The sequence below is a fragment of the Anomaloglossus baeobatrachus genome, chromosome 1, assembly GCF_048569485.1.
Source record: "Anomaloglossus baeobatrachus isolate aAnoBae1 chromosome 1, aAnoBae1.hap1, whole genome shotgun sequence".
Taxonomy (NCBI): domain Eukaryota; kingdom Metazoa; phylum Chordata; class Amphibia; order Anura; family Aromobatidae; genus Anomaloglossus; species Anomaloglossus baeobatrachus.
The window spans coordinates 589,265,105-589,287,557 of NC_134353.1; the positions used below are offsets into that span (position 1 = coordinate 589,265,105).

Genomic DNA, 22,453 nt, shown 5'->3' on the forward strand with positions numbered 1-22,453 from the left:
GGGGGATATTATACAGGCAGGCAGTATGTGTGGTAGAAATACATGGGGGTATAATATACAGAGAGGCAGTGTGTACGTAATGATATTAGGCAATATGGGTGACATATTATGGAGGGTGGGTGTAGAGGGTGTATTATGGAGAGAAGAAGTGTAGGGGGTGTATTATGGAGAGGGGCAGTGTAGGGGGTGCATTATTAATTTTCTGAGGGAAATACTTCATTTTCTGGAACAACTTCAAGGGCCACGTGTGTGTGTGTGTGTGTGTATGTGTGTGTGTGTGTTTTTCAAAGAGTGGTTAGGAGACTGTGGAAGGTTTGAGGGGTGGAGGCAGAGCTGGAGTAGAGTTTTGGTGGACTCTCTAGGGGGTCCAAAAAATTAGCCAGCATGGGGCCCTGAAATTCCTTGTGACAGCCCTGTATATATGTGTATGAGGTTTTGCTTTATGTGGACAAGTTGTATTATTTTTGAGCACTGGGTTGGTATACATGTACATTACCACCTAATTCATATAAATTTAATTTATGGTGGAAATTTAGAAGAAAAGCTATTTTTTCGTTTAGTTTTTTTTAATTTATGTATTTTGCTGTTCATGTTTCATACCACATAACCTGCTGAATACATTTTCCAGATTATTACAGTTGTGTTGATACCTAATATGTGTAGGATATTTGTTATATGTACAGTATCATAGCTTTTCAAAAAAATACCTTTTGTAATATACTTGTATTAGATGTATAGCTTCTGTGAGCAGATCTTAGCATTGATCACTTAGTACTGCATTATGTAGACTCGTCTTCATCTTCTGTTATGTCCAAACTTCTTTTTCCAGCACAGAAATCAGACCAAATGAAAGGACGTTGTCACTGAGCTCCTGATGGAGTGTATGGATGTTTTGGAGTGAATGACAGCTGCCTGAGCATGTGTCCTGAAGACACAATTAGTCTGCTTCATTGCCTCACACAAGCAAAGCTGACAGCTTCATTCAACAGTAACAGTAGGGGCTGACACCTTTGCTAGTGAAGTGCTATGATTTGCATTTCAAAAACAAAAGACAGTGACAGGGCTGTACTGGCTGTCTAGCAATTGCTGGATGAGCTGGTACCTAAACTGGGCTACTCTGACCTTGGTATCTCCCAATATCTTTGTCAGAACTATTTCTATGGCAATAAAGTTGGGTGAAGAATGAAGGGGGCTGTGCTAAGTGTGGGCTCACAGGCTACTGCAATGCATGATGAAACTTGGAGTAATAGAGCATAGTAAGCCTGTGGAGAGGAAATGATGGATGTAAACATCATAGCTGCAGCTGGCAGACACCAAGTGATGCTAGCTGCATGATAAAAGGTTTATATTACTATAATAAGCGTATGGATGCATTTAGTGGCAAACAGCATGATTGATGAATGAAAAAAACAAATAACTTAGGGTAAGGAATAACTTTTTTTAAATACATTTTCTTTAATTTCTTTAAGCATGGCCAAAAATGCTAATGATGATGGTGGAGGAGATGACAACAGTTTTAATTTCAGCTGGAAAATGTATACGAGCTGGGATTTTCTAATTGGAAACCCTGAAACAGCCGACAATAAATTTGCATCTATTACAACGAGTTTTAAAGTAAGACCAAAATTACAGTTCAAAGTTCTAAATGTAATGAATGTGGTCTAGATGATCTTCATTTCTGTAGTTACAGGATTAGAAGCATGGAATTTGTGTGAAACTCAAGCTTTCAAGAATTTCAAATTACATAATTCCGGTTTCTATGTCACTCATGGAACCTGAAAACCAACCAATAGTTGTAGAAGTATTTTAATTATAACTATTGTTTATTAACCCCTTCTTAATCTTATGATTTTCCTTTTTTGAGTGTTTGTTTTATCCTTTCAACATCAACGTAGCCATATGAGGCTTGTTTTTTGTGGGAAAAGTTGTAATTTTCAAGGACACCAATTTTTTTTACTATACAATTTATGTGAAAACGGGAAAAAAATCCAAGTGTGATGAAATGGTGAAAAAAAATCAAAATGCCACCAACGTTTCTGGAGTTTTGTGTTTACACTGCTCGTATGGTAAAAATTATCTGGCAGTATGAATCTCCAGGTCATTAGGATTATAAATTTCTAAAGTTTTTTTATTTAGTTGAAAAAAACCCAGAAAATGTTGTATGTTTTGCCATTTTTTGCAACCTTTTTTTTGTTTGCAACCTTTTATTTTTGCAATAATGTTTTTATTGTTCTTTCAAAAGAGATGTATGAAAGCTTGTTTTATTGCATGAGGAGATACATATGAGGGTTTGCTCACTTTTTACTGAATTTTTTGAGGTGCAGCAGTGAAAAACCACAATTTTGTCAGTCATTTCTTTTTGTCTTAAGGCTATTATCGTATAGGCATCTAATTTTCTATTTTGATTTATAAGACTTTTTCAGATATAGAGATACCAAATTAGTTCATACTTTCTATTGCCTTATTTTTAAAGGAGAATAGAATAGGAGGAAAACAATTGAAATGTTTGCAATTTCATTCACATTTGTCTTTATTTTTTAGTTTATTTAGAGGACTTGAACCTGAAATTATCTAATTTCCTGTTCTACACACTATTATAATGCAGTATCTGAGTATACTATATAAAGAAAATCATTGTCTTCTATGAAACCCAGCCTGTGCCTGGGCGCCACAGGAGAACCAAGATAGTAGTGATAGGGGGCTTCAGAGGACCCATGGTAACCATGGCAAACCATTGGCACCTCACAATATTTTACCCAGGGGAAGACAGAAAAGCATGCCCCCCAGATCACATGTCTTAAATGCTGCTGTCAGAGATTGACTGTGTAAATTAAGGAATTAACAGCAATGATCAAAGCATTGCTTGGACCTTAGCTGTTATGCAATACAGCCGGCATGTCCTTGCTATGGCAAGGGCTCACCTCCTAAGCCTGTTCCATACATTAGATCCAAACATAGGATGTACCAGTGCTTTTTATGTTGTAAAGGGGTTATAATGTCAAAATGAGTTATCTTACAAAGATAATGCTTTTTACAAAGAGGACCTGTCAGCTATGGAAAAATGAACAGTTCCTTTAGATTTGTGTCCTATAGCCCCTGTGAACCACAATAATCTCTATTAAACTCCACGTATATGTCGCGGGCGGAGGAGGGGACGCCGCGCTCTCCCACTGCTCGGGTCCGGCTGCCGCGGCTGCTGCGGCCTGCTGCTGCTCGGTGGCTCGAGCGATGGGCCGGATCCCGGGGACTCGAGCGGCGCTCCTCGCCCGTGAGTGAAAGGGGATTGGGTTTTGGGATAGTTTATTGTCCGTGACGCCACCCACGGCTGTGGTGATTGAGTGGACACCACCGCTGCTCTGTTTGGGGAGCCCGGGAGTGCTGGTACGGAGCAGCCAGTTGTTGATTTGCCCCTCCGTGGGTAGGGGTTTTGGTGATCCCGGGGCCCAGTGATGGGATTGGAATGGTGGACAGGCCGGTATGGGGCCTGTGGAGGTGCAGGGGCGCAGGGGCAGCGCTGTGCTGAACGGCACGGAGGTACTCACTCAGCCAGTAAACACGACACAGTTCTCGGTAAACAAACGGCTGGTTGGACGGGTCCCCCGGACGGTTCACGGTGCTGATGTTCCCTGCAGTTAGCGGTGACGGTCTCTTCCCTGCACCTATGAAAGTCTCTTTGGTAGCGATGGGTCCCCACCGGTTACCCACTCCTCGGCTTCAAGCTGGGCCGAAGGAGCCCTACTTTGCCCGCAGGCGCTGGCCCTGGGAAACTGGTGCCCTGGCGGTGGCGGTGTCTCCCCTTCACGGTCGGGCTGTTGCCTTCAATCGGGACTTGGTTGTTAGGAGACAGACGTCCCCTTCACTGACGGATTTGGAAAATTATGGCAACTCCTAGCCTTGCCGGGATCCGAAAGGCCCCTGCCCTGGTGCTGACTGTTCTTCGTATACTGCTTCGGTACCGCCGGGTCACCACCCGTCCGCGGTCCTTCCAGCAACCGCCGAGCAGTCCCCCTGCAGACTATCACCGCCGTCTGCTGACCTTGCTATCACTGTCTGGGGCACACACCCGGACCAACTTCAGGCTTTACAAACTGTTTCTTTTCACTTTACTTCAGCTTCTCTCCTAAGCTCCTCTACCACTTCACTTCCTTCTCTTGACTCTTTACTCCTTCACTTCCCTAACTGATCTGCCTGGTTTTCCCGCCTCCAGGGCTGTGAACTCCTCGGTGGGCGGAGCCAACCGCCTGGCCCACCCCCTGGTGTGGACATCAGCCCCTGGAGGAAGGCAACAAGGGTTTTGGGTTAGCTTGGTGTTCCTGCAGGGAATGTGGGGTGCGTGTGATGTTGTGACCTGTGACCCCTGGCTTGCCCAGGGCGTCACATATAGACTAAGCATGCCTGAATTATTTTCTGTAGGCTTTCATATGAAATTTAAGTATAGCGGTAAAGTAAAAAGCTCACACTCGTATATATGAATATCCTATGATGACTTGGTAAACTATGAAGCTCAAATAATGGTAGGAAATGCAGCTAATGTGCATAAGGCCCTAATAGTCAGTCACAGAATTGTGAACAGCTTTAGTAATGATAACATTCGGGGTTTGTACTAGACACCTGGTATCTGGAACTTGAGCTCAAACACGGACTTCAAAAAAAAAAATCTGTGACCGAGTTTGGATTTACAGTGCTGTTGTTTTGCTAATTAAGTTTATTTAAAGGCTGCAGCTTAGCCAATCAACAAGCATTTAAGCATCCAGAAAATACACTGTACACTACTCTAAACAATAATAATAATAAAAAAAAAAGACGTGAGGTCCCCTCGTTTTTTGTTAACCAGTGCAGGTAAAGCAGACAGCCCATTTTATTGAAATATTTATGAAAATAATTAAAAAAAAATACGTGGAGTCCCCCTATTTTTGATAACCAGCCATGGTAAAGCAGACAGCTGAGGGCTGAGGTTATCAGGCTGGGAAGGGCCATGGTTATTTAGCCCTTACCAGCATAAAAATAGCAACCCACAGCTTTCCCCAGGAATGGTGCATCCATTGCTCTTCCCTGTTGCCCTGATGTGGTGGCAATCAGGGTAATACTTTTGGGTTTGGTAGCTGTGAATTGAGAGCTGGCACAGAGCCCAGGGGTTAGTAATGGAGAGGTATCTCTCAGGCATTCCCATTAGTAACCCAGAAATTGTATAATTAAAAAGCACACGCAAACACACACACACACACACACACACACACACGAATAACTAGTTTATTTGAATAAAGACTACTCCACACTTCCCCATTCACAACATTTATTCATTAACAACAAATCCTAAAATTTCTGATGTAATCCAATGGTATATTGTTCCCCGACCACTATCGAATTCTGTGGTGTTCAGTTTTGAGAAAGAGGCTTCATGCGTCACTTGTGGTCAGCCACAGACACCAAATTTCTTGCCTGACGCTGACATGATTGATCTATAGAGTCTCATTCAGAGAACATTCAGAAGGAAGCTTCATAGGATTCATGGATATTACACCATTAGATTACATTGGAACTTCAAAAGACTTCTTTTGAAATAATACATTTGGGGAATAAGGGAGTGTGGGGAAGTCTTTATTCCCCAAATGGATTATGTTGGAAGAGGAGTTGTTTTTAAATTAATAAATTGCTGAACAAGGGAGTGTGGGGACGTTTTTATGATGCAAATAAACTATTTTTTCTTGTGTGTGTTTCTTTATTGGTATACCTACCGAGTTAGCAATGGGTGTGTCTGATAGACACCTCTCCATTACTAACCCCTGGGCTTAATGCCAGCTGTCAATTCACAGCTGACATCAACCCCAAAAGTATTAGCCTGATTGTCACTGCACAAGGGCACTTGGGAAGAGCTGGGCAAAGCACCAAAATTGGTACATCTAATACATGCACCACTTCTGGGGCAACTGCGGGCTGCTATTTTTAGGCTGGAAAGGGACAAATAGCCATTGGCCTTCCCAGCCTGATAATACCAGCCCCCAGCTGTTTGCTTTACCTTGGCTGGTTATCAAAAATAGGGGGGACCTCACTCCATTTTTTCAAAATTATTTTTACAATTTTAAAAACCGGCATGGGATCCGCTCTATTTTTGATAACCAGCCAAGGTAAAGCAGACAGCTGGGGGCTGCAGCTTGCAGCAGTCTGCTTAATCTGCACAGGCTAACAAAAATAGGGGGGCCCTCATATCATTTTTTTTTATTTGTTCCCTATCCACATTTGTTTGCATGGCAATTGCCTCCATTTTACTTCCTTTAACAGCACCTTAACCCTTACTATGACCATTTTACAGCACCAAAGTTCAGTTCCCCATTGACTTATATGGGGTTTGGGGTCCAGGGTCAAGTCCAGGTCTCAAACCAAACTTTTAAAGCCCAACAAACACGATCTTCCATGGGGTCACTCTTCCCTAGTAATGATGAACAGCTCCCACAATTAAAAAGTAATAATAGGGGATTTCTCTAAAACCAACGTAGTTCAAGGATTTAAATTTTCTACTTTTATATAATAATTGAAATCTGTGCTACAAATCTACAGAATAATATACTTGTGATTATTTCAAATCATATAAGAATATTTTTTTCTGCTAAGTATTTTCATTTCACTTCTTTACAGGAATCAATCTTAGAAGAACAAGAAAACAGGAAAGAGGAAAACATTCATTTAGTCCGATTTCTCCGGGTTCTTGCAAACTTCCTAGTTCTGTGTACACTCGCCGGAAGTGGTTATCTCATATATTTTGTTGTGCGTAGATCCCAACAATTTGCTTTGGAAGGTCTGGAAAACTATGGTTGGTGGGAACGTAATGAAGTTAGTATCACTGCGAAATGTTCTATATTAAGTCTTGTTAACCATACTGGTTTGTTGCGGGTTGCAAGACATAGAAATACGTTCTAAACACCCAAACATTTAAAAACATAAAAAGCATTTTTTTCCAAAATGAAGATTTTTTCAGAGAAAAACAGGAGTCTGTCAGCAGAAGAAAACTGTTTATGTCAAGCACAGGCTCTCTTTTCCCCCTATGTGTGGCCGAACAGATTCATGTTTTTTCCCTTGGGTTTTGTCTGGGAAATGGCCACAATGTGAATGTGCTTTTACGCTTTTTACTAACTTTATTGGTTCAGATCTGTTGTAATTTAAATTATAACCATGAATATAAGGTGTTTGTGCACTTCTTGTTTTTATAGGTGAACACTGTTATGTCTCTGTTAGGAATGTTTTGTCCAACAATGTTTGATGTTGTCAGCGGATTGGAAAATTACCACCCTCGTATAGCTCTAAGATGGCAACTAGGCCGCATATTTGCCCTATTTCTGGGAAACCTCTACACATTTCTTATTGCTCTTATGGATGAAATTAATCTTAAGGTACAATGAATTTTGCTTCATAGAGTGCAATGCTGTATTACATTGTTATATACATAACAACTTGTTTTTGTTTTGTAATTTTTCTAGCGTCAAGAAGAAAAGATTGTTCAACACAATATGACCCAATGGTATGCCAATCTTTTTAATGGGACATATTCTGAAAATTCAACTTTTCAGGTTGACCCATCAGATGTTCCTAGAGGTCCGTGCTGGGAGACAATGGTGGGCCAGGTTAGTGAATCTAAAAATAAGGTGAAATGTTTTTAGCTGATTTAATTATTTGTGGAACTGCAATAGTAAATTTATGAATATAATGCAATATATAATACATATATCAAATATGTTTAATGCAAGGTTACCTGCATGTACAGAGGGTGACATAGGTATTAAACACGTCACCAATTTTCTAAGTAAATCTATTCTTAAACGTGCTGTTGAGTGTTGACATGAATTTTTCAACAGATGTCGGCAAAAAGCCAATCCACAAAGGCAAATAAATCAAACTATAAATGTCCATAAATTAAGTTATGTGTAATAATGAGAAATGGGTCAGTAGACTGGGAAGACAATAGTGCAATACAGTCTTATCCTGGTAGAAAAGCTGTTAAATACAAAGGGATTTTCTGACCTGGCAGGTTTGTGTTAGCATAACTACTTATTACACTTAAGGTGGTGTCACACACAGTGACGGCGACAACGACTTCGCTGCTACGTCACCATTTTCTGTGACGTAGCAGAGACGTCCCGTCGCTGTCACTGTGTGTGACATTCAGCAACGACCTGGCCCCTGCTGTGAGGTCGCCGGTCATTGCTGAATGTCCTGCTTCATTTTTTGCTCGTCGCTCTCCCGCTGTGAAGCACACATCGCTGTGTGTGACAGCGAGAGAGTGACGAACTGAAGCGAGCAGGGAGCAGGAGCCGGCTTCTGGCAGCCTGCGGTAAGCTGTAACCATGGTAAACATCGGGTAACCAAGAAGCCCTTTCCTTGGTTACCTGATATTTACATTAGTTACTAGCACTGCCGCTCTCACGCTGCCAGTACCGGCTCCCTGCTCCCTGCACTCCTAGCCAGAGTACACATCGGGTTAATTACCCAATGTGTACTCCAGCTACGTGAGCAGGGAGCCAGCACTGGCAGCGTGAGAGCACACCGCTTAGCACTGGCTCCCTGCACACATAGCCGGAGCCGGAGTACACATCGGCTTCCACAGTGACGCATGTCGTTATGATCACTGCTGCGTCTGCTGTGTTTGACAGCTAAGCAGCGATCATAACAGCGACTTACTAGATCACTGTTGCGTCACAGAAAATGGTGACGTAACAGCGACATCATTGTCGCTGTCGCTATGTGTGAACCCAGCTTTAGATACAAGCTGCTGCAGACCCATAGGACAAAGGATCAGTCAAGGATAGAATCAAATGGGTTATTTTCCTGTGCTGCCTGAACAAGGAGACTTCAAAGTGTCACACTTCTTTAGGACAAACCACAGTGGTCTGTCCTGAAGCAGAAGTGCGACACTTGACAACTTGTTGTTAAGGCTATGTGCGCACGTTGCGTACTGTCACTGCAGAAATTTCTGCAGTGATTTGAACAGCACACGTGCTCTTCAGATCGCTGCAGAAACAATCCATAATGAAAAAAAAAAAACGATTCCATGCGCTCTGACTGCAGCCCCTCCCATGGACAGAGCGGGGGATGCAGGTAAAGCGCAGGAAAGAAGTGACATGTCACTTCTTAGAACGCGCGCTTCGGGCAGCAGCCGAAGCGCTGCGCTCTAAGACACCACGTGCGCTCGGCACCTGCATAATCTTCATAGATTATGCTGGGGATGCAGGACGCATGCAGTTACCCTGCGGTGCAGATCGCAGCGTAACTGCATGTAAATACGCAACGTGCGCACATAACCTCAGGGTCCGTGCCCACGATCATAGTTCACAGCATTTTGAATGCAGTATGAAGCAGCTGCATCCAAAACGCTGCATTGTACAGTACAAGCACAGTGGATGGGATTTCTAGAAATCCTGTGCCCACTGTGCTTATTTATCCTGTAGCAAAGACTGATCTGCAGTGCGATTTTGTGAGCCGTAGCATATCAGTAGTTTGTTGCAGAGTCGCAAGTATCCAAAATAGGGAGAACACAAGCAAGAGACTGCAGTGCACCGAACCCTGATTGTGGGCACAAGCAGGTATGGTCTCCTGCATTCTACTGTGGAGGAAACTCACGTTCCCGCAGGTCAGAACCTGCTGAATCCAGAATGCAGCAAGTCCTGAATATGTGCACATAACCTTAATAAACAGCATTGAATCTTCACAGGTTTCTTACTCCATGTGCCAACAGTCACCTTGCCAAGGCAAAGTATAAGAATTAACCTCTTCAGTTTCATCCTTCATTAATAATGAGAAATAATACAGGGAAAAAGTATTGAACACACAAAGAAAAAGAGGTGTAAAAAGCCATGGAAAGTCATGACACTAGCTGAACTCTATCAGAAATTAGAAAGAAATTCTGGCATATAGTGAAAAATATCAGTTTGTTTAACTTATGGCCTATAAAAAGGTGTCTCATTACCAAGATGCCACACAAGAAACATTTCATAAAACCAATGAGCTGTCTCAAGGCCTTTGCAAACGTATTGTTACAAAACGTACTGATGGCATTGGTTAAAGAAGAATTACTAAACTACTGAAGCTTCCTATGAGCACTGTTGGGGCCATAATCTGGAAATGGAAAGAACATAATTTCACCATTAACCAGCCATGACCAGGTACTCCCTGCAAAATGTCAGAGAGAAAAAAATTAACAGAATACTTGTCCAAGAGCCATGGACCACCTTGTCAGGTTTCCAGGTTTTCCAGTTCTCTTTTGAATGAGCTTGCCCTCGGTTAACATGGAGTTTACTGTTCTGTTGCCCTACTTCCTGTCCAGCTGCTTAAAAGGCCGCCTCTAAGCCTAGTCCAGTGCCTGAGTATACTGCTTGCTGTGTGCTCCTGCTTTGCTGCTGCTAATCCTGATTGCCTTTGGATCCTCCTAAAGACTACCGACCGACCGACTCTGGACCTTACCCGGTTTCTCAAGCTGTGCCCGGATTCCGTCTGCCATCTTCGGTCAGCACTCTGCCCGGTTCTCTCTGGTTCGTAACCACTCTGGACATTTATTCCGTACGGACACTCCTGAACTTTTACCGCTTGCCCCTTGTGTCCCGGCTGCTGCGCATTTAGGCCTTCCGGGGTGATTGCCGGACAGTCCCTGTATAGGGGTTCGCTCTGGTGGTCTCCCTGGGGGAGTCCGGTGCGTGGCCCCGGGAATTCCCTTCGCTCCGTTTCGGGAAGGTATTGTGTGTATTTGTACCGCTGTGTTTTCCGTTGTGTATCTACCGTGGTTACATATTATAAAATATCTTGTACCAAGAACTCGTCTCTGATTGTCATTGCCCTACGCTATCGAAATCCTCAGAACATATATAAGTATTACATTATACTCAGGCCATAAGAGGATTTCGCTGGGGCAATGACTGAGACACGAGTAGATCAGCTCTTCTCCATGATTAACTCCCTGCAGCAGGAGATGGAGGCGGTGCAGAATAAACTTAGAGATGTGGAGGCACAGCTGGGCCATGATCACCAGGTACTGGGGCCGGCTATACAGGATTTGCAAGTCAGAGTGGAGGCTCAGGAAGCCGTCCCCACTACGTCCGTATCAACTGCCGGTATGCCTAGGTTACCCCCATTCCGTTTCAATGGTGATCGTAGTCAGTTCCGTGGATTTGTTAACCAATGTATACTGTTTTTCGATGTACATTCTGATTATTACCGTTCTGATCGGTCAAAGGTGTTATGTATCATCATGTTATTAACCTCACGAGCACTGGCTTGGGCTAATCCCATGATAGAGAATCGGGACATCCGTTTGAATCACCTGGATGACTTTCTGAATGCAATGGCGCAAATGTTTGATGATCCGAATCGCCGTGCTACCGCTGAAGCGGCTCTCCTTTCCTTACGTCAGGGAAAGCGTTCTGTCATTGAATACGCCACTGAGTTCAAGAGGTTAGTGGTAGACACCGATTGGGGAAACAATGCTTTATTGTCTGTTTTCAGAAAAGGTTTGTCCGGTACCATCAAGGACGAGTTAGCCCGTTCCGAATCTCCAGGGGATTTTGAACTGTTTCTCCAGCACTGTGTGCGCATTGATACCCGTTTGACGGAACGTAGACAGGAAAAATGGGCAGCTGTAAACCGTGTAAACAATACTGCGTTTCCTTCCAGAGAACCCGCTCTCAGGACGCCACGGGAGGCCGAGGACGTACCTATGCAAGTGGACTCTCTGCAAAAACGAGAGACCAATGAACGTCGTGAACACCGGCTCCGTGAGCGTTTGTGTTTCTATTGCGGTCAATCGGACCATTTCTTGATCGACTGCCCGAAACGTCCAAATCGCCCAAATAAGGTATTGGCAGCCATGGCAGAGTGTGACAACACGGACGCAGAGTCCGATATCTCTGAGGCAAGTGGACACTTGGATGCGGTGTTTCCCTTGACGGTAATGTCTACCTCACCGAAGGACTCAGAGGGGAAATATACCCATTGCTCACTCCCCATTCAGATCCGTTGGGAGGGACAGCTAATTCCTACCTCTGCAATGATAGACTCTGGGGCAGGGGGAAATTTCATGGACTCTTCCTTTGCCAGGAAACACGGTATCCGGACTCAGCAAAGATCCTCACCGGTTACCATGGAGACGGTAGACGGATCTCCGTTAATCTCTGGACCAGTGGATCGGGAAACCGTACCGCTCGAATGCGTGATGAAGCCAGGTCAGCAGGGGACCCTTGTTTTCATGATAATTTCTTCTCCTCATTTTCCGATTATTTTAGGTATTCCGTGGCTACGGTCTACAAATCCCGTCATCGATTGGGAGACTAAAGAAATAACCTTCCCACCACAGAGTGGTCCGACCATTTGTCCAACTGTTCCGGTTCCAGTAACATCAAATACGGAGGGCACTGTACAGGTACCTGTTTTACCCCCGGTTTACCGTGACTTCGCTGACATATGCGACAAAAGAAAAGCCGATCAGCTTCCCCCGCATAGACCGTATGATTGCCCCATAGACTTACTCCCAGGGGCGGAGATTCCGTTTGGTCATGTCTACCCGTTGGCGGCACCTGAGCTAGAAGCACTAAAAGAGTATATTGATGAAAGCCTAGCCAAGGGATTCATTCGTCCGTCTACCTCACCCGCAGGGGCACCCATCTTTTTCGTGAAAAAGAAGGAGGGGACTCTGAGACCCTGTATTGACTACCGGGAACTGAATAAGATAACCATCCGGAACCGGTATCCGTTACCGTTGATTCCTGAGCTATTGGAGAGGGTCCAACAGGCAAAAATATTCACCAAATTAGACCTCCGTGGGGCATATAATCTGCTTCGTATACGTCCCGGAGACGAGTGGAAGACCGCGTTCCGATGTCGGTACGGACATTTTGAGTACCTAGTGATGCCTTTTGGACTTTGTAACGCTCCCGCGGCATTTCAACATCTAGTTAACGATATTTTTAGGGATATCATGGACCAATTCATGGTGATCTATCTGGACGATATCCTAATCTTTTCTGATTCTTTACAGGAACACCAGGAGCACGTTAAGACCGTACTTACCCGGCTGAGGGAAAACCACCTGTACATTAAACTGGAGAAATGCGAGTTCCACTGCTCACAAATACAATTCTTAGGTTATGTCATCTCTCCTCAGGGACTGAACATGGAATCTAGCAAGATACAAGCCATTCTCGACTGGCCGGAACCGGGAAACATCAAAGAGGTACAACGCTTTGTCGGTTTTGCCAACTTTTACCGACGCTTTATCCGTAACTTTTCAGAGATTGTTCGTCCCATCACTCTGTTAACCAAAAAAGGACAGAAGTTTGTGTGGTCCGCCCAGGCCCAGGAAGCATTTCATCGTCTCAAGGTATGTTTTACCTCAGCGCCAATATTGGTACATCCGAATCCCGCACTTCCCTTTATCGTGGAGGTTGACGCTTCCGACTATGCATTAGGGGCCATTCTTTCTCAAAGGACTGGGGACAAGAGTCTCTTGCATCCGTGTGCCTTCTTTTCCCGCCGGTTGTCCCCTGCAGAAAGGAACTATGACATTGCGGACAAGGAATTATTGGCGATTATTTCCGCTTTCAAGGAATGGAGACACCACTTACAGGGAGCCGCGCAGCAAGTGATAGTACTCACAGATCATCGTAATCTGGAATTTCTTAAGTCTGCCAGGTGCCTGTCTCCACGGCAAGCCCGTTGGAGCCTATTTCTTAACCAATTCAATTTTATCGTTACCTACCGTCCAGGTTCACGTAATGGGAAAGCCGATGCCTTGTCCCGAATCCACGCCGTGGACTCCGTGCCTGGAACCCCGTCTCAGACCGTGTTATCGGATGCCAATTTCGTTGGAGTAATCCAGGACCAGGACTTGTGGAAGGACATCAAGCTGGCCTATGATGGTGACGTATTTCTTGCTGCCCCCCCGAATGATGTAACTCTTGTTCTTCGGAATGGTGTGTGGTTGAGAGAGCGACGCATTTATGTCCCGGAGGCCGTAAGACTTCGGGTTCTCAAATTGGTCCATGACTCCGTGTTGGCTGGTCATAGGGGGGTACTGAAGACGCAGGAATTTCTGAGCCGTTTTTTCTGGTGGCCTACCTGTTTAAAGGATGTGAAGGACTATGTCCACTCATGTGTGGTTTGTGCCCGGTGCAAGGTCCCTCGTGTGGCTCCTACGGGACTCCTCCAACCGTTACCCGTGCCATCTCGCCCTTGGGGGTCTATCTCCATGGATTTTATTGTGGAGTTGCCAGTCTCAGGCTGGCACAATACCATTTTAGTGGTAGTGGATCGATTGACTAAAGCTGCTCACTTCATTCCGTGTACCGGTCTTCCCTCAGCCGCAGAGACAGTGGATTTGGTTATCCAGAACGTATTCCGATTGCATGGGGTACCAGACGAGATCATCTCTGACCGGGGCGTGCAGTTCACGTCTAGATTCTGGAAGGGGTTTTGTACGGCACTCCAGATTGATGTCTGTTTGTCTTCTGCATACCATCCTCAGACAAATGGGCAAACCGAACGGACAAATCAAACCCTGGAACAATACCTTCGATGTTATGTCAGCCATCTCCAAGACGATTGGTTGAAGATGCTTCCGTTGGCGGAGTTCTCATACAACAACACTCAGAGCAGCTCCACTAAGGTAACGCCCTTTTTCGCTAACCTGGGTTACCATCCGACTGTTTTGCCTAGGTCACCGGTTGCGGTTTCGGTGCCAGCGGTGGAGGACAGATTGACAGAACTACGACAAAATCTGGAGGTTCTAAAGGACACTGTGGCTACGGCCCAGGAGCGTTACAAGAGGTCGGCAGACACTCACCGGAAACCGGCACCCATGTACAAGGTAGGGGACTCTGTATGGTTATCTACCAAAAACCTGAGATTGGGTGTTCCTTCGCAGAAGCTGGGACAAAAATTAATCGGTCCGTTTAAGATCACCGGGATCGTGAGCCCTGTGGCCTGTCGGCTACGGTTACCGCACCATCTAAAGGTACACCCGGTTTTTCATGTGTCTCTCCTCAAACCCGTTTCCCCTAATACGTTTCATGGTCGTGTTGTGCCTCCTCCTCCGCCTGTGATGGTCGACGGCGAGGAGCAGTTCATGGTTGAGGACATTATTGACTCCCGGCTCCATCGTCGTCGGCTTCAGTATCTGGTACGTTGGCAGGGGTACGCCCCCGAGGACGATTCCTGGGAACCGGTGGGTAACATTCGGGCACCCCGGAAGATTGCTCAGTTTCATCGACGTTTCCCGGACAAGCCAGGCCCTGATCCGTCCTGAGGCCGTCTCTGGGGGGGGGAGTAATGTCAGGTTTCCAGGTTTTCCAGTTCTCTTTTGAATGAGCTTGCCCTCGGTTAACATGGAGTTTACTGTTCTGTTGCCCTACTTCCTGTCCAGCTGCTTAAAAGGCCGCCTCTAAGCCTAGTCCAGTGCCTGAGTATACTGCTTGCTGTGTGCTCCTGCTTTGCTGCTGCTAATCCTGTTTGCCTTTGGATCCTCCTAAAGACTACCGACCGACCGACTCTGGACCTTACCCGGTTTCTCAAGCTGTGCCCGGATTCCGTCTGCCATCTTCGGTCAGCACTCTGCCCGGTTCTCTCTGGTTCGTAACCACTCTGGACATTTATTCCGTACGGACACTCCTGAACTTTTACCGCTTGCCCCTTGTGTCCCGGCTGCTGCGCATTTAGGCCTTCCGGGGTGATTGCCGGACAGTCCCTGTATAGGGGTTCGCTCTGGTGGTCTCCCTGGGGGAGTCCGGTGCGTGGCCCCGGGAATTCCCTTCGCTCCGTTTCGGGAAGGTATTGTGTGTATTTGTACCGCTGTGTTTTCCGTTGTGTATCTACCGTGGTTACATATTATAAAATATCTTGTACCAAGAACTCGTCTCTGATTGTCATTGCCCTACGCTATCGAAATCCTCAGAACATATATAAGTATTACACACCTGTGGAGATGTACAGAAAGAACTGGAATCAGCAAGTGCAATTGTTTCAAAGAAAACAATAAGTAATGCACTTAACCTCCATGGCCTGTATTTATGCTCACCAAGCAAGACTTAATTAAGGAACAAAAAGCATGTTCAAGTGCGTTTAATGTTTGCTCAACAACAGTTAGAAAAACCTATGACATACAGTTAGGTCCAGAAATATTTGGACAGTGACACAAGTTTTGTTATTTTAGCTGTTTACAAAAACATGTTCAGAAATACAATTATATATATAATATGGGCTGAAAGTGCACACTCCCAGCTGCAATATGAGAGTTTTCACATCCAAATCGGAGAAAGGGTTTAGGGATCATAACTCTGTAATGCATAGCCTCCTCTTTTTCAAGGGACCAAAAGTAATTGGACAAGGGACTCTAAGGGCTGCAATTAACTCTGAAGGCGTCTCCCTCGTTAACCTGTAATCAATGAAGTAGTTAAAAGGTCTGGGGTTGATTACAGGTGTGTGGTTTTGCATTTGGAAGCTGTTGCTGTGACCAGACAACATGCGGTCTAAGGAACTCTCAATTGAGGTGAAGCAGAACATCCTGAGGCTGAAGAAAAAGAAAAAATCCATCAGAGAGATAGCAGACATGCTTGGAGTAGCAAAATCAACAGTCGGGTACATTCTGAGAAAAAAGGAATTGACTGGTGAGCTTGGGAATTCAAAAAGGCCTGAGCGTCCACGGATGACAACAGTGGTGGATGATCGCCACATACTTTCTTTGGTGAAGAAGAACCCGTTCACAACATCAACTGAAGTCCAGAACACTCTCAGTGAAGTAGGTGTATCTGTCTCTAAGTCAACAGTAAAGAGAAGACTCCATGAAAGTAAATACAAAGGGTTCACATCTAGATGCAAACCATTCATCAATTCCAAAAATAGACAGGCCAGAGTTAAATTTGCTGAAAAACACCTCATGAAGCCAGCTCAGTTCTGGAAAAGTATTCTATGGACAGATGAGACAAAGATCAACCTGTACCAGAATGATGGGAAGAAAAAAGTTTGGAGAAGAAAGGGAACGGCACATGATCCAAGGCACACCACATCCTCTGTAAAACATGGTGGAGGCAACGTGATGGCATGGGCATGCATGGCTTTCAATGGCACTGGGTCACTTGTGTTTATTGATGACATAACAGCAGACAAGAGTAGCCGGATGAATTCTGAAGTGTACCGGGATATACTTTCAGCCCAGATTCAGCCAAATGCCGCAAAGTTGATCGGACGGCGCTTCATAGTACAGATGGACAATGATCCCAAGCGTACAGCCAAAGCTACCCAGGAGTTCATGAGTGCAAAAAAGTGGAACATTCTGCAATGGCCAAGTCAATCACCAAATCTTAACCCAATTGAGCATGCATTTCACTTGCTCAAATCCAGACTTAAGACGGAAAGACCCACAAACAAGCAAGACCTGAAGGCTGCGGCTGTAAAGGCCTGGCAAAGCATTAAGAAGGAGGAAACCCAGCGTTTGGTGATGTCCATGGGTTCCAGACTTAAGGCAGTGATTGCCTCCAAAGGATTCGCAACAAAATATTGAAAATAAAAATATTTTGTTTGGGTTTGGTTTATTTGTCCAATTACTTTTGACCTCCTAAAATGTGGCGTGTTTGTAAAGAAATGTGTACAATTCCTATAATTTCTATCAGATATTTTTGTTCAAACCTTCAAATTAAACGTTACAATCTGCACTTGAATTCTGTTGTAGAGATTTCATTTCAAATCCAATGTGGTGGCATGCAGAGCTCAACTCGCGAAAATTGTGTCACTGTCCAAATATTTCTGGACCTAACTGTACTAGGACAATATAATCTGGTCAGATGAGAGTAAAATTGAATTCTTTGTTTGCCATAATACACACCATGTTTGAAGGCCAAAAGGCACTGTATACCACCCCAAAAGCTCTATACCAAAAGTGAAGTTTGGAGGAAGTTTGGAGGAACATCTGGGAGTGGGGCTGTTTTTCAGCATATGGCACTGGCAGACTTAGGGGTACTTGCACACTACGACATCGCAGGTGCGATGTCGGTGGGGTCAAATTTAAAATGACGCACATCCGGCATCGCAGGCGACATCGTAGTGTGTAAAGCCTAGATGATATGATTAACGAGCGCAAAAGCGTCGTAATCGTATCATCGGTGTAGCGTTGGCGTAATCCATAATTACGTTGACGCGACGGTCCGATGTTGTTCCTCGTTCCTGCGGCAGCACACATCGCTGTGTGTGAAGTCGCAGGAGTGAGGAACATCCCCTACCGGCGTCACCGCGGCTCCCGTAGGATATGCGGAAGGAAGGAGGTGGGCGGGATGTTTACATCCCGCTCATCTCCGCCCCTCTGCTTCTATTGGCCGCCTGCCGTGTGACGTCGCAGTGACACCGTTCGACCCGCCCCCTTAATAAGGAGGCGGGTCGCCGGCCAGAGCAACGTCCCAGGACAGGTGAGTCCATGTGAAGCTGCCGTAGCGATAATGTTCGCTACGGCAGCTATCACAAGGATATCGCAGCTGCGAAGGGGGCGGGGATTATCGCGCTCGGCATCGCAGCATCGGCTTGCGATGTCGCAGCGTGCAAAGTACCCCTTAGGCTGGCTTCTCACTTGCGATTTTCTCGCAGTAGTGCAATGCGAGAAATTCTTGCATTGCACTCGGACACATATTAATCAATGAGGCAGCTCCCATCTGCTATTTTTTTCCCTGATGAAGCAGTGAAGTACACTATTGCGAAAACGCGCATTTGGAGGATTCTATTATACTCTGGGGGGACACGTTAACCTCCTGTGGGGACAATTGTGAATTTAAATGGATAAGCAAATAACTGCAGTTTACTAACGACCATTGTGACGAATCCACTGCTGATAGGAATGCAGTTGTAATTGGATTGTACCCTTCCTGAAAAAGGTTAAAATTTAACCCCCACATGTAATTGTAGCTGTATCACCTGTTCTAGGGGTATTTTCCGCCCCTTCTTTTGCCTCACTTTTTCTGTAATGTATTTTTGTATATGATCTTTTGTAATTAATTTATTCAATTTATTATGTGATGAAATAAAATTTACAATTTTAATTGACTTGGAAACTCCATTTTTCTTTGCTGTTTATTATTTTTTTCTCAGTCCAAATCGGACTGAGAGAAAAATCGCAGCATGCTGCGTTTTGGAGAGTTTCTCGCGCGAGTCTCTCCAATGCAACTTTATGGGAGCGGGAAAATAAATGGATGTCACATGGACCGGCACTCACACCATCCTAGTGACATTCGTTTTTCTAAATACATTTATCGCTAGAGTTGAGCGCGGTTCGCGGTTCAAGGTTCTCCAGTTCGCGACGCGAGTGATTTTGGGGGCTGTTCTAGATTGAACTAGAACTCGAGCTTTTTGCTAAAGCTCGATAGTTCCAGATATGTTCGAAAACGGTTCTAGCAGCAAAAAGTCAAGCTAATTCCTAGCTGGCTTTCCGCTGTAATAGTGTAAGTCACTCTGTGACTCACACTATTATGAAATTTCAATGTATAGTGTGAGGGAACAGCGCATTCAGATCACTGCTGTAGGGATAATGGTGATCGACATTTTTTTTTTTTCCCTTGTCTTCCTTCCCTAAGCGCGCGCGTGTAGTGGGGCGGGCCAGCATGTCAGCCAATCCCAGACACACACTAACTAAGTGGATTTTTAGCCAGAGAATCAACGGCATGTTATAGGATGTCCATGTCACATGTCCCTGCATTATAAAACCGGACATTTTCCTCCAGCACGCCATTATCTGCCTTCTGCGTCCTTGGTGTCAGTCATCACTGGCACAGCTCCTATCGCCGATACTGCTGTGTACGCTCCATACACAGCGCTGTACAGAATAGGGATAGCACTTTCTATCAGTCCTTTTAAGGGCTCATACCGGCAGGGTCAGAGCCATAGGTGACAGGTCCGTGAAAACAGAGTTTAACAGCTACACAAGATGACAGCGTCTGTGTAGCTAAGGTCAGGGATTTCCTCGCTGCATTTCCCCATTAGGAGGGATAGAAAGGCAGGCTTCCTTTCCTCTACCCAGAGACCCACAACCCTGCCACTGTACCCTCCTGCCCTTTGCACACTCAAACTCATTGTTACTAAGCCATTATACTAGCAAATGTGGCGCCCCTGACCTGGTCAGGCACCACTGAGTACTGCACCCATGCTGGGGACAGTACAATACAGGTAATCCAGAAGGCTGACCGAGGTGTGACTACACAGGCGCATAGTGATCAGGTCTCACACATGTACCTATGAGAGGACCCCTGGGGATCCCAGGAGGGGGAAAAGCCTTCACCTTCACTGGAATAGTGGAGGGGGCCAAAAGCCTCCATCTCCTCTCAAGGGGTGTGGTAAGAGAGCCTGGTTGCTAGGTGGCGTAGGCAAGAACAGGAGAGGAGGAGCAGTGAGCCGGTTCAGTGCAGAGTCCAGGGAGCTCCGAGAGGAGCTGACCCCTACCCCTGGGGCTGTTGCAGTCTGACAGCGCCCGCGCAGTGGCTACCGACGGGGGAGAACGGTCACCTAGGAGTGCTACCCGAAACCCATCTCCAGCTAGAGAGAGAGCACAGAGTGGGAAGTAAGGAGACTGCTAGGGAGAACCAGGCCCAAACGGGCGGCAGATCCCGGAGCGGGGATAGATCCACCTTTCCTTGCTAAACCTGCCGGTGTGGGGCCCTCAAAGCCCACACCACAACACCACAAAAGCCGCAGCCACGTAGCCACAGTTAGGGCCCATAGCTCACAGGAGGCAAGCAGCTGGAGTGAGCTGGTCCAGGCAACAAGCAAACGGCAAACGAAGGGGAGTGAGGCTTCAGCAACTTCCCTGGGTGACCCCCATAGGGACTAAAAGTCGGGGTCACCCCAAACCACCAAGGGCTAAGGAAGGCGAGTTGGTAGTCACCATCAGAAGTCAGCCTGAAGGATACCTGGTTCCCGCCTGGTTCATCCCAGCTACGCCCGGGTTACTCACCCTGCCACCTGAAGTGAGTAAAAACCCTGAAAGACATTCTGCCTGTGTGGAGTTATTCTGCGCCTTGTGGTTCTACGCACCTACACAGGGCCCTGGGGCTTGCCTCACTCTCAGGAGGCTATTCCAACTAACTGCACTCACCATCAGCCCCAGGCGTCCCTCAACCTGCAGTGGCGGTCCCCACTGACCGCAATTCTGAGAGTGGCGTCACGACAAGAAGAAGATCTCCTACCCGTGACAAGATCCAGCCGAGTGGAGTCCCTGAAGGTAATGCACCGACACTGCACTTGTGGGGCTTCACATCTGGCGTCACGAACAGGATAAGGACTAGACCTGTCCAGACAGGTGACCATGTGCCTGGGCGGTCCGCTTGAAAAATTGGAAGCGCCGCCATATTGCCACCATGAAAAGCGCGCTGAAAAACAACAGCAGCCCGCGCTGGGAGAAGTTACCGCCCACGAAGAGGTGTGGCTACCCAGAGATCCCCTGCAGAGTTCTGACCTCGCTTGTGAAGAGAGCGGAAGCGTCCAGAGACGTCGGGACAGAAAGGGAGCCAGAAGCCTGCTGCTGGGAGAGGAGCTGCTGAAAGAGGCAGAGCGGAAACTGAACAGCTTGCTACTAGAGGCAACGACGAGTCCACTGCTGGGAAATCATGCAGAAGACGGCGCAGAAGAAATGGCGTCTGACCGCAGAAACCCAGAACCGGGCTCCGCTGCCTGGTGGTATCGGGAGCTGGCCCAGTTCTGCGACCGACTGGAGACCCGGGTCGTGGAGCAGATCAGAGAAGAACGCATGGAACTTCTGGAGATGGCTGCCGCGGTTCAGGCCTATGAAGGGAGAGCCGCGCGCCGAGCGCCAGACCGAGTGGCAACGACTCAGACCCCGATGCTGCCACCGATGGGTGAGTCCAGTATTACCCCTGCCGGCCCGGATGCCCCGACCCCTGCTGCCACGCCCGCGGTCCCTGAAGAGGCGCCCGGCGTGGCGACGCTGAGCCAGGCCGCAGCCACGCCAGGTGCGGCCCGCCAAGCCCAGGCCGCCGCAGCGATGCCCTGCTCGGCCCACCAAGACCCGGCCCTGCAGCGATGCCCTGCCCGGCCCGCAAAGAACCGGCTGCCACCGCGACCCTCATCCACGCCGCAGGTGTGACGCTGACCCAGGCCGCCGCCATGCTAGGCCCGGCCCGCCGAGACCCCACCGCAGCCGCGACGCTCGTCCGCGCCGCAAGTGAGGTGCTGAACCAGGCCGCAGCCCCGCCAGGTGCGGCCCGCCAAGCTCCGATCGAGGCAGCGACGCCCAGCCCAGCCTGCAAAGACCCCATCGCAGCTGCGACGTCGATCCAAGCTGCGCCAGAAACGCCCATCCAGGCCGCCGCCATGCCAGGCGCGGCCCGCCAAGACCGGGCCGCCGCCATGTCAGGCGCGGCCCGCCAAGATAAGATGGCATCACCATTTACCCCGGCCTGCAAGGCCAGAGCAGACACCGCTCCCGAGTCCAAAG

General features: G+C 46.8%; 1 protein-coding gene across 2 annotated transcripts in view; it reads left to right on the forward strand.

Annotated features, from left to right (window-relative positions):
* The window catches only part of LOC142296463 (transmembrane channel-like protein 1), a 197,330-nt gene that overhangs the window by 88,914 nt on the left and 85,963 nt on the right, over positions 1-22,453 (forward strand). For both annotated transcript variants that reach the window (XM_075340106.1, XM_075340115.1), the window contains exons 10-13: positions 1,470-1,614; positions 6,634-6,828; positions 7,206-7,385; positions 7,473-7,616. In XM_075340106.1, the coding sequence (XP_075196221.1) occupies positions 1,470-1,614; positions 6,634-6,828; positions 7,206-7,385; positions 7,473-7,616 (664 nt within the window). The remainder of the gene's footprint in view (positions 1-1,469; positions 1,615-6,633; positions 6,829-7,205; positions 7,386-7,472; positions 7,617-22,453) is intronic.